Source organism: Psammomys obesus, unplaced genomic scaffold (assembly GCF_907164565.1).
Source record: "Psammomys obesus unplaced genomic scaffold, mPsaObe1.curated_primary_1811, whole genome shotgun sequence".
In the NCBI taxonomy this organism is placed as follows: domain Eukaryota; kingdom Metazoa; phylum Chordata; class Mammalia; order Rodentia; family Muridae; genus Psammomys; species Psammomys obesus.
In genome coordinates, this window is record NW_026587215.1 from 549,114 (window position 1) to 561,407 (window position 12,294).

Here is a 12,294-nt window from a genome sequence, read left to right on the forward strand (position 1 = left end):
GATTCAGAATGCCTCCACTGCTTTCTAGGTAAGGGGTGTGAGCTTAGGTTTTCACACCTCAACGGTGTCCCCTTAAAAACGCTTCGGGTTTGTACGTGCTTCTAGAAAAATCCCACGAGGGGTCCCAAGGCTCGAAGAGGCCACCTGTAGGTGATTTGCATAAGGCCACATGCTGAGAAGCGGGGCCCTTGGGGTCCACCCCAGCTCTGCATGGCTTCGAGCTTACATTTGCAGGGAGGTGGTTTATTGTCCACAGGGTCAGGTCCCTTGAGAGGAGTCAAGGAAGGTGCTCTGGAGGAGGAAGGAGGCCGTTCCTGGACTGGGAAGTGAAGTGCCTGTGGGAATGACCAGGGGGCAGTGGGGAGCAGGTTTCCCATGTCGTGAGTGTTATCAGAAGCTCGCGTCCGCAATTCTGAGAAGCAGACGAAGCTGCTTGTGAAAGGGTACTGGCGCTTCCTCATTCTGCTCTCTGTTTCCTCCCTGACACAGGGCACAAATAAATAGGAAGCGCCTAAGGCTCAGGGCGACTTGGAGGCTCCCGAAGGAGGCTGCTTGTGTCCCCCAGCACAGAGGTAAGGGTCTGGCTTCCTGCTGCGGCGCTGAGGATGGGCTCAGAGGAGAGGGTGTAGGGGTCTCTAGGATAGAAAGGGACAGGAAGAAAAAGAGCTGGAGCGGCATCTTGCTCCAGGGACCTGAGGAGGTCGGACTTGGCCTTTCTGGGAAGACTAGGTCCCAGATTCTAAGGCGGTCTGTAGGGGAGGGGGCACCCAGAAGTGTACCAGCTGGGTACAAAGCTGAGCCTCTGGGAGGGTTAGGGTCTGCTCTGGGGCTCTGTGAGGACCCAGCTTCGTTGGCAGGGAGGACTTGACACATATATTAGTTCTTTCCCTGCCCTGAGCTTCTAGCCACACATCTGTGGGACAGGGTGAGAAGGAGGTACAACTCCCTCTGTCCTCAAACAAAGGGGGGAGGTAGAGAAAATTTATCCGCAGGACCCGGGTTGGAAGGGTCCGGAGACATACCAGACTCTCTCTCTTTCCCTCCCTCCACACTGTGCTCAGATGGTTTGGGTTCGGGCCCAGATGTGTGTGTTCTGTCCCTAAGGTGCTGGCTGGTAGGTATCTCATCACATAGCAAGGGACCTGTCCCTCCTGGACAAGGACACACACACACAGCCCTCTGCTCACTGGAGTCAGGGACAGCCTGACCACTTTCTCATCTCACAGCTCATAAACTAACTGGCTCATACATGCCGCATGCTATGTCCTACAGGTTACACATTGACGATCGCTTGACAGAACAGAGAGCTCCATGACCTGTTAACCTAAGGGTTTGCTGGAGGCTCAGGCTCCTGTTCCTGCTCAAACCCGGCACTTAGCACCTTTGAACCCGATTTGGCAAGGAAAAGGGACCTTCACCTACTTCTCTGTGGGGTGACAACTCCCCTCCCCTCCCTCTTTCTGAAGGGCTTTAAAGGAGGACTCCTCTGTCTGGGTGGTCTAAAATGTCACTTCAGACACTACCATGCCTTTGGCTCTAACAGCTCTTTTGCTGGAACCTAACATCTGGTACTGTACTTGAAGGGTGTCAGTAAGGAGCCCCGAAAGGCTCCTCCTCCCTTGCTTCTGCTCTCTCTGCATCTAACCCTCTACCTCCATCCTCTTCTGCTGAGTCCCCCTGATCTTCGAGGCCCTCCTGTCTGTCTATACCGGTATATACGTCTATATACTAAGTCACAGGGTCCGTGAGGCTTGGGCCCTTTCCTCAGAGCAGTTGAGTATAGAGACATCTGTTCTCAGTCTCCATCTACTGCCTGTGGCCTGGCCACACTTCAGAAACAGAACCGAGAACCTTGAGGACCCTTGTCTCCCTTTCCTAACAGTAGCAAAATTACAGTTACAAAGCAGCAACAAAATAACTTTATGGCCACCACAACATGAAGAACTGTATCACGGGGCCTCCACATTGGGAAGGTTGAGAGCCGCTGATCTAGACCCTCTTGAGCAGGTTTCGTGCTGGCCTTGCTCAGCCTCACCTCCTAAGGACTCTCCTCCCAGCTGCTTTCTGCATAATCTCCACACGCTTCACCCTGGGGAAGGTATCAGACCTCAAATCCTCATTTTCTTTAGCAACACTGACCACAAGAAGCCTGAAAAAAAAAAAAAATGGCTCCTTTGATTTAAACATTCCAAGATTGCACCACACAGTGCAAAGCGCAAGAACCCCCAGTCTCCCCCCCTCCCAAACTTGGCCATCCTTCCTCCTCCATAACTGCCCCTTTGTCAATCTAGGACCACACAAATTATCAAAGGATTCCATTCACTCTTAGGGGCACACTTCTCATTGTTTTTCTGTCTGCCCATAGCAACTCCTCTTAGTCAGAACTCTTGCACCAAATTTGATCTGATTGATTCTTTCACTCCCAGGCCTTGGGCTGTTCCCACCATGACAGAGGGTGAGTGCGTGAGCGTAGGCAGGTGAATACTGGGATGCACGCATGTGTTCGTGTGCGTGTGCCTGTGCGTGTGCGTGTGTGTCTGTCCATACCTGGAATTGGCTTGTAGCCTCACCAGACAAGCTCCTGAGCCCAGCTGTAGGGTTTCCCCTCCTCAGAACAGTGTTCCCCTGCTGGAACACTTTTGCATATTCAGATTCTAACTTTATTAAATCATATCTGGGTTCTTTGTAGTTTCATAGTGAGTAAACCTTTGTACTCACTCATGGCAATGCTTTTCCCTTCAATTCATCAGTTTTACTCTTTGTGCCAAGCTATTTCTGACCCAGTACTATAGGAGAGGGCATGAGTTCATCAGTGTTTGATGCCAAAAGACACACACATCCGATTTATCCAGGGCTAGGATAATCCAGGATCGTGGATGCTGCAAATGCATTACTGTATTGTGTGACTAGGTATATATTCAGAAGCGGCCGCTTTTAAATTATCTAATCTGATCCGGGCAAGGAAACACAGCGTCCTCCACTGGGTTGGAAAGGCTCGGGCTTCAGCAAATTCCACCCTACCTGAACTTATCTTTTGAGGTCACTCAGAATGGGACGGTCTCAGAAAGATGGGCTCATCACCCACGGAGTTAGCGAATGCTTACAGAAGCCATGTGTGTGTGCACCACAAACAAACAAACAAAGCCCAGAGTGGCCCTTCGGCGTGCCAGTTAAGTCGCTTCTGACGAGTGCCTATTGGAAAATGTCCCCAGCATTTAGACACAGGAGAGATCTCAAACTCTCTTTTCAGATGAAGAAATGGACTCTGAAAGGTTTGAGCGTTTGTCCAAAGTAACCAGTACCATACCATACCCTTGGTGTGAAACAAAACGCAACACAATATTCTGGCAGTTCTCCTAGTGCCACAATCTCAGAGTCAGTGTATCAGTCTTGGCTCCCATTACAATGTAGTTTGTTTTTTTTTTTCCCCACGATGGTAATTTTAAAAGTAAGTATGGGTGTGTGTCTGTGTGTGCATGCAGGTACGGGGCTCCAGCTCTCATCTCCGCTCATCACCAATATCTAGTCTCCTTTCATTTGCTGCCATCCAGCTGACTGAAGCTTTCCTCTCGGCGCCATGTTGTCTTTCCTGGCCTTTTGCGAGCCAAGAGACGATTCCCCTCACTGCAGTGAGGATGCCTTTCTCCAGGTCCCCGAGCACCTGTCAATCTCACCTACCCCAGAAACCCATTTTCCCTTTCCCTACCCATACCCTGAGCGTCCTCAAGGCTCTCCACGCTGTTTCTTGCCCTGGCTTTGTCACTTGTTTCCACACACACAGGCACACACACAGACACAGACACACACACACACACACACACACACACACACACACGAGCCCATTTTATTATTTACCCCGAAGACCGGAACAGCTCCCATCCTCCGGGTCCCCAGTCCTGCCGAGTCTCTGGCTTGAGTCGAATCCCAGAGGCCTGTTTAAAGCATCAGCAGCTGTTGTTAAGCCATGCTGCAGAAAAGGCATGGGAAGGTGATGCCCCCCTAGAGGTCTCAAGGTGCAGGGTGAAGGTTCCCCTCCACCACCACCACCCCCGCCTCCCAGTCTTCATCCACATGTTCGTTGGCCAAACCAGCATTTCCCTGGGCTCGGATTTAGTGCCGTGTTTCCCTGGGTTAGCCTTCTCTGTCAGCTGAAGAGGTCGTGTGTCACCTACAAGGTTTCCATCACCCGTCACTGTTGTGATCACAGCCTGTGATCATGGCAGGCGGTACCCTCGGGCGTCCCTCCTCCGATACAGTCCACCTTCTTTTGTGAGACAAGGCCTCTCGCTGGACCGGAATCAGTGAGTAGATGGAGCTGGACATTCAGGAAGCCCCCGGGGCCTGCCTTTCTCTTTCTGCCTCCCTGACGCCGGGATCAAAAGTGCACAGCGCCCTATTCGGCGTTTTCCGTGTGGCTTCTGGGCCTCGAACTCGGGTCCACGGCTTACAAAACAGGCATTCCGCCCGCCTCAGCACCTCTCCGGCCGGCCCTGTCTGCTGGTCTGCGATTTGTTTTGTTTTGTGGTCTCTGGTTTCCATGTGTAACCCCTAAGATTAACGACATATTTGAATGCTCTTAATGTTTTAGTTCTGCGTCTCTGAGCTTTCATCCATCTTGGATGCGGAAGGGCAGAGTAAGATGTAAAAAAAAAAAAAAAAAAAACCCAGCTTAAAAGCGTGGTCCCCTCCTTGGCTAGAAGGCACCCGTCACGGGTGTGCAGTCCCTCTGCCTCTCGGTGGCTGGGGACAGCATGCTTCCCTTCTAAGCTCTGACACACTCGCTGATGTTCCTTATTGTTTTAATTAATTACTTTGTTTATCGCTTTGTCTACAGTTATATTTGTTGCCCGGTGGTCTTGCCTCTTCTCTTCCGTTTCTTGAGATTCAGAATCAGCTTGTTCGGGGCATTAAAAATCCTTCTATACCCTCCGTTTCCACTTCTCTGAGCTTCAGGATTACTCTCAGCAAACTGAGCCCCGGAGCCTTTCTCCTGGGCTGGCCTTGGCCAGGAGGGGCAGGCCCTGCAAGCCGCTCAGGCCCTGCAAGCCACTCTGGCTCTGCCACTGCTCTGGGTATCTGGAGGACAAACCCAGGCCATCAGAATGGTTTGCACGCTGCGCATTTCCACGGTCCTGTTGGGCCGAGTCAATGGGCCCTTTTGCCCCTTGCTGGCGATGCGCTGAGTAGACTTCTGAGCAGCTCTCTTTCCCTGGTCAAACATCCCACACTCGGCCACCTAACACACTTTAACAAATCAGGATCTGAACGGCTTGTGAAATCGTTCATGTCTGGGGTAAATTTCTGTTTCCCCGAACTCTCCCCAGCCATATGTTTCTTCATACATTCAGGGATCAGAGCATAGAGACACTTCTGTTCTCCCTCCTTCCTCCCTCTCCACCTCCTCCCCCCCCCCCGACCCCTTTTCTCCCAGGTCTTCCTGTTTCTATACATCGCCCTTAGAGACTTTTAAGCCTTTTTTTGTTTTGATTTTATTTTAAGTCCTGTTCTCCCTGTGTAGCCCAGGCTAGCCCCAAACTCCTAGCCTGCAATAATCAGCCTCACTAGTAGCTGGTATTGGATGCACACCAGGACCCTGATTCAGTCCTTACCTGTCAGTGTCCCTCCTGTTTATATACCCGGGCACGTGGGTGTAAATAGCATTTTTTTTTGTACCCTCACAAAGCCAGGCGGGTCCTTAGTTTTCAGTTCTCCTCTGCCTCCGCCTCCGCCTCACAGCCACCTCCCACATTAGGAATCTGAGTTTTGCCTCGCCCTGGCCACTGCTGCATGCTCACTCGCTTTTGCTTCACCCAGCGGCCAGTCTTTCCTACCTAACCTGCAAGAGCTGCTGTTTCTCTGTTTCTCAGAATTGGCATGCTGTCTTGCTTGGCATCTTTCCTGAAAAAACAGGCTAGAATAACTTTTTTCCAGGAACTATTTTGCAAAATTCTTCCCTACCTTCATGTAACTAAACACTTTGGTTGACCCTTGAACTTGGTCTTTTATTTTGTTTTGTTTTGTTTATGCGGGGCAGGCCATACGTGTGCTACAGCAGGTACGTGTGGAGGTCAGAGGATAACTTTCTGGGCTCAGTTCTCTCCACTATGGAATCCGGGACTTGACCTCACCTTGCACCATCAGGCTTGTGCCAATACTTTTAACTGCTAAGCCATCTCCCGGCCCCATCGCTGTGTGTTTAGAAACCGGGGTCCCTCCTGAGAAATTGTTTCCAAATACGTCCTTTGCCCCATTGGAAGCAGCCTGCCGTGTGCTTCCTTCTGGAAGACCTCTAGGATTACCCCTCTATTCTCGAAAGACTGGATGCCCACGTTGGCACATAAGTGGGTGCCACGTTACCATGGGGGAGCCATGGTCTCTGCCCCTCACTCAGCAGCTCCTCCTGTAATCAAGCTTCTCTCTCTTGTTTCTCGGTTGGCGGAGAGCCAGCTTCTTTAAACCCAGGGGCCATTTCCAGCTGTCTGTGGAAACTCTCACGGACTGTGCTTAACTCCACTGGTGTTTGCTTTCCCCCTCGCATAAAAAGACAACCCACAAGCAGATTTTAGGCTTGCGTAGTTACTTCAGAGTGAGGAAAGGAAGCCTGATTCCCTCCCCATTGCTCCTTCCTTGGATGTGGCTTCCATCCTTACCTTATGATCCAAAATGGCTGCTGGAGTTCCAACCATCACTTCTGAAATACAGATTAGAGAAAGAAAGAAAATGATTTTAAAAAATTTTTTTTAAAAAGGAAAAAGACAGACCTCTTGAATGCAAGTCCAAGTCTTTGGGAAAGATATATACCATACCAGGCATTTAGTTATGTGACCAGGCCTAGTGGTAGGAGAGAGTAAGAAATATTATCTTTTACAAAATAAGCCCAAGAAACAAGGGATAGCTAGGTAGCCGGTGCTGTGGGCCACATGTATGCATTATTCTCTGCCCTCTGCTTGGCCTCTTTTCCAGGGCTTCCATGGTATTCTGTCCCCATCTTTATACATCCACCTCCATCAGGTGCTCGTCTGTGGTTCAGCCCATCAGTGCACTGAGTTTTCCAAAATCTTGGGTCTCCCCTGTCTTCAGATGTCTTGGCTTATTTTCACAACTGTTTAAATGGCTCTTGGCTCTGCGGTAAGGAAGAGGAGCAGGCTCAGGGATTCAACTTTTCCTGTCCTTGGGCCCTGTCTGGTCAATGAAAATATGTCCGAGCAGTATGCATTGGAGCAGACATAGGACACATCTGCCACCGACGATCAGGAAACACAATCTCTCAGGGAAGTATGGTTAGAGAGGGTGAGTCGTCAGCCAAGCCAGCTGAGCTCAGTCCCAGCCTGTCCCACACAGCTGTGGCATGGTGGACCTGCCACTCCGCATCCCTGCACCGTTTCCTGCCTGTGAGGATTCTAACAGCTGCCTTGACCAAGATGTATCGGTCTTTGCCAAGCACTCTGCACGCTTCCTGGCTGAGGGTGGGCGTTAATCCTTGGTCGGCTGCTCACGTGAATTCTCTGTGGCTATTTAAATGCACTGCTTGTGTTCTTCCATGGCCCAGATGATAACTTATTCTCCATGATTTCAATTGTTAGGGACTGAATACATCCCCACTGGGGAGGAGGGGCAGTGGAGATGGGGCCTTTGGGCTGTGGTGGGTCAGGGGAGCTGAGCCCTTATGAGGGACCAGTGCCCTTGTATTAGACATCCCAGGAAGATCCCTTCATGCCTCCACAGTGGTGGCAGCAGTGAGAAGCCTGCAAGGAAGAGGCTTCAGATGACCTCAAACCTGGGTGTGGCTTGACCTTGGCCTTGCCACTTTCCAGAACGTCAAGAAATAAATGTTTGTGGTTTTTATGAACTGCCTCCTCCATGGTGTTCTCTGACAGCCTTCCACATCACTACATTGGTGCATTTATTTATTTATCTTATCTTTTCTTTCTTTTTTTTTTTTTTTTTTGCCCACATTGTCCTTTGCTCGGCAACTCCATTAGCTTTATAAAAGGCAGGAGGTTGAACTGTGAGATTTTTTTTTTTTTATTCTTCTTTGTCTCAGAATGTTTTGGTTACTTTTAAGTGTAGACAGTGTAAACTGCAGCAGTTTGATGCGATTTAGAATGCAACCTTTTAATTAACCTCAGGTTTGGGGAGTGGTGTGAGAGCGAGGTTTGGGATTTGTGTGTGTTGTTGTTCAATCATTTTAGTGTTTTTCAAATGGAATATTCCATCATTTTACACTGTGTTCTGGTTCTTCTCTTTACATAGAGCATTCTGGAGTGAAATAATTCTTGTTCCAGTCAAGGTGTCCACTGACTCAATAGGTAGATGATTGGTAGGTAAGAGATAGGTAAAGAAAGAAAGATAGATAGATAGATAGATAGATAGATAGATAGATAGATAGATAATACATGCATGAATACACAGACATAGATACATAGACCGACACATGGATGGATGGATAGAAGAATGAATAGACAGATGTGTACATACATAGATGGATAGATAGATGGATAATATATAGGCATACAGGCAGATGGGTACATTGGCTGATAGGCGATAGATGGACCGACAAGTGTGTGTACTGTGTGAATCTTGACTGAAGTTTCAGATGGCCTTGCAGGAGAGGGGGCCACAGCAACTGCTCTGTATCGCTGGTACTTCCCAGGTGAATTTAATGAAAACGAGGAAATCCCCAGGCTTCGGAGAAAGGGGAACTGGAGAGCAGAGGGGCCTGCGGGAGAACCAATGGCAAACGAAGCAGAGGCGGGGGGGGGGGAAGAGAACCAGGGTCCGCATATGCTAGAGAACAAGAGAGGATGGGTTCCTGCAGAGACACAAACAAGAGAGCGACCACAACCTTTGCACAACCCTTGCCCCTCCCCCCCCCACCACCACCACAACCATCAAACCATCAAAGATCCTCTGTGGGGCCTGCTTCAGGGTGAGCGCCAGCCGCACTGTCATCTCAGGGCCCTGCTCGGAGGCTGAGGAGGGACCTGCTTGCTCAAGGACGCCAACCCCATCTCTCCTATGGTCATGCTTTAGGCCAGCAAGGCTTAAGGGACGGGAACAATCCCAGGGCGCCACACATCATGGCCTCCTGTCAGGTACCTACCATCAGCAGTGTCCTGGGCAGCTCTCAGCCTGCACATCCTTTTGCAGTCCCCGAGGATGCTGTCTAGGAACGGAGAATCATGAGACGGTGACATACGTGTGGCCCAACCCCCCAGCCAAGCAGCGGCACAGAACCCAGGGACAATGAGGACACCACCCTACCCATAGCCTCCCTGGGCCACCGCCTAAAGTCCCAGAATGGACCAGCAGATGCTTCTGACCCGAGGGCTGCTCTCCATGGCCCTGATGGCTCTCTGCTGGAGACCCAGCGTGACGGAGGCACACGGTAAGTCTGCAGACCCCTTCCCTTTCCGTCCCTCCTTTTAGAGTTGATGCTGGTAGAAGCCGTATCCACCACACCCCCAGAGGCTCCCGGCACACCAGCAGCTCCAGCCACTGTATCTAGCACTGTCTTTCTTTTCTCTCCCGTATCCTACTTTTTCTCCCTCAGGCTTCCCCTGAGCCCCTCTCGTCCCTTTTCTCCATGTTCCTGCTCATCCTTGCCTGGCCCTGGAGCATCCAGCCCAATGGTGTCCCTCTCTGCCCATATTGCTCAATGTAGCCCCCAAAGCCCCAACCCCCAATGAGCCAGCGTCTTCTCTGTCCCTCCCGCGGGCCCTCTACTCCTCTGAAGACTTCCGGGTTCCCTAACCCTTGCTCCTGGGGGCTCTTTTCCCTGCTATTGCTCTAGCCGTTTCCTCTACTCAGAGGCTTTATGGGGTTCTCTAGAGGCTTCCAAAGCTCCACGACTATCCCCCGTACCCCCGTACTCCCACACATGTCTTCCATGACAGTGTGGGAGCCACATTCTCTTTACCAAGCCCAGGTTTAGAGGCCAGTCCCAGCAGATCAGGACCCTGGAAAGAGATATGCCAGCTGCATCTCAGGCTTGGCTGTGTCTGTCTTACCAAGTGTCGCCTCATAGAATGGGGGGGGGGGGGCAGCAGGCCTCCTTAGACCATGCAGCACAAGACACGCAGTCACAGCATGGACTCCACTGGGACCTCATGTTCACGACAGAAGAGGAGTGTCCCCAACCGGGTCCCCAACACAGCCCCACCAGGCTCAGGAGCCTCATCCTGGTCGCCTGAGCCTCATCGCAGCCCTCCCAGGGCTGGTGTTTAAAAGAGCTGTGGGAACCAGGGTTTCATGGCACACGCCTTTAGTCCCAGCACTCAGGAAACAGAGGCAGGGGGATCTCTGTGAGTTTGAGGCCAGCCTGGTCTACAGAGAGAGTTTCAGGACAGCCAGGGCTACATAGTGGGACCCTGTCTCAAATAAATAAATAAATAAATAAATAAACAAATAAAAAAATAAATAAATAAATAAGAAACAAATAGAAAAGTGAAAGAAAGAAAGAAAGAAAGAAAGAAAGAAAGAAAGAAAGAAAGAAAGAAAGCTAGTTGTGGGACAGGAGTGACAGGAGGGGGCCACCTGAATGATGACTCTCCTGCTTCTCCTCGCCAGACACTGTCCCTCTGCAGACCCTGCGATGCTACAATGACTACACCAGCCGCATTATCTGCAGCTGGGCCAACACGGAGGACTCCCAGGGACTCATTAACGTGACTCTCTATCACCAGGTAGACAAGTGAGTGCCACTGAGCCCATTGGTGCTGCAGCACAAGGACCCCGCTGCCGCCAACACCCCTCCTACCCTGCGTGTCATCAATGGCGTGCTGCTATCGTCACTGTCACCTCGTAACTGTCCCAACACCTGCAGCAGCTGCAGCACCAGGCCTCCCCGGCCCTGAGCAGCCCGTCCCTCTCCCAGGATCTGGCTGTCTCCAAGGGAACCAAACTTCGCCTGTCACTCAGAAATACCCCTAGTCAAATGGTCAGGCCTGAATCCTCTTCTGCCAGTCCACCTCATAGCTCACCTTCACTTGTCTCCCGGCCACAGGGGTCTCCCAGTGGTGGCACTTGACAACCCTTTTGGTCTACTCGTTTCCCTTTCCGGTTCTGTCCACTGCAGAGAGTGAGCTCTCTAAATGCGGCCTATCTAGACGCAGTCCTTGGAGAGCTCATGGGCAGAGACTCTCGGATGACGATAACCAACTCTAGCACAGACTTCCCTGCCTGCTACACCCGCCCCCACCCGCCCCCACCTCTCCAGGTTTTTATTTAAGTAATCCTTTTCTCTGACTCCAAATCCCATAAGCCAAATTCTGCTCTTGCGCTGAGGACCGTCCTGTCTCCGTCTCCACATCTCGTTTTGTTAGCTGGGAAGAAATGGCAGCCTGGCTAAACGACTGGGGTTTTAAACGTCTTCTACCTCCTTTTCTGCTCGTTAGTGAACGCTACTAAGTTTATCTCCAAATGAGATGCAAGTCTGACCAACTCGGACACCATCACCCTCCAGTCTACTTACAATCACGAGGATGACGCCACCTCCCTGCCCCATCACCCTAAGCCTTCACATTCTGCACCAAAAACAAGCCCCCACCCCTTCCTTCTCTGGCACGCCTGCGACTAACAAACACACAATGAACCCTACATTCCTTGTGACCAGACTCAAGACTGTTTTGCTTGCATTGTGAAAGCCAAACTCAGGGACAAGTCGTTAGGGCCAAGGGAAGGACTGATTGAAAAGTGTACAAACTCAGGAAGATTCCAGAGACCACTCTGTGCTGACGTCACAAGTGTAGGATTTCAATGGGGACTTGAGGAGAGGGCCCTTTTGTTCTCAGGAGGGCTTTTGAAGCCCTCCTCAGCGGTACTAAGTTTCAGAGTGATCCGGGTTTCAGATACAATGTTGCGATTCTGTGAAGGTCGGTGGCTGTCCTGGGACATTACCAATCAGGAAGTTTTATGAGTTTGTCTTTAGTTTCTTTTCTCAGGAATAGTTAACAAGTTGCAGTTAAAGATTCAGAAATGGGGAGGAGGGCAGATGAACTTTAGCTAGAGCATGACCTTGACCTGTTTATACGGCCTTGGTCAGAGGTTCTGTGTACAGCAGAGCTCACCTTAGATCAATAACAACAGACTCTGCTCAGCTGTGTGACTAGCAAAATGAGTGATCTTTTAAAGTCAACTAGAAGCCTTTGAAGCTAAGAGCTTTTTAGGCTCCTCTCTGGGTTGCAGCCAGATTTCTTGTGAGTGTTGCTCTTTAACTAGATACACCCTACACTGCACACACACACACACACACACACACACACACACACACACACTCCACTCTATGCATTCCAA

The 12,294-nt window shown here is 50.7% G+C and overlaps 1 protein-coding gene across 2 annotated transcripts in view; it reads left to right on the plus strand.

Annotated features, from left to right (window-relative positions):
* Positions 1-442: 442 nt before the first annotated feature.
* Csf2rb (colony stimulating factor 2 receptor subunit beta) overlaps positions 443-12,294 on the plus strand; it is a 23,016-nt gene continuing 11,164 nt past the window's right edge. Inside the window, exons 1-3 of one of the 2 annotated variants that reach the window (XM_055603114.1) lie at positions 443-572; positions 9,151-9,388; positions 10,570-10,693. In XM_055603114.1, coding sequence (XP_055459089.1) covers positions 9,301-9,388; positions 10,570-10,693 — 212 coding nt within the window. In that variant the 5' untranslated portion in view covers positions 443-572; positions 9,151-9,300. Of the gene's footprint in view, positions 573-9,150; positions 9,389-10,569; positions 10,694-12,294 lie in introns of those variants that run through there. The other variant, XM_055603115.1, reaches the window with a different exon arrangement.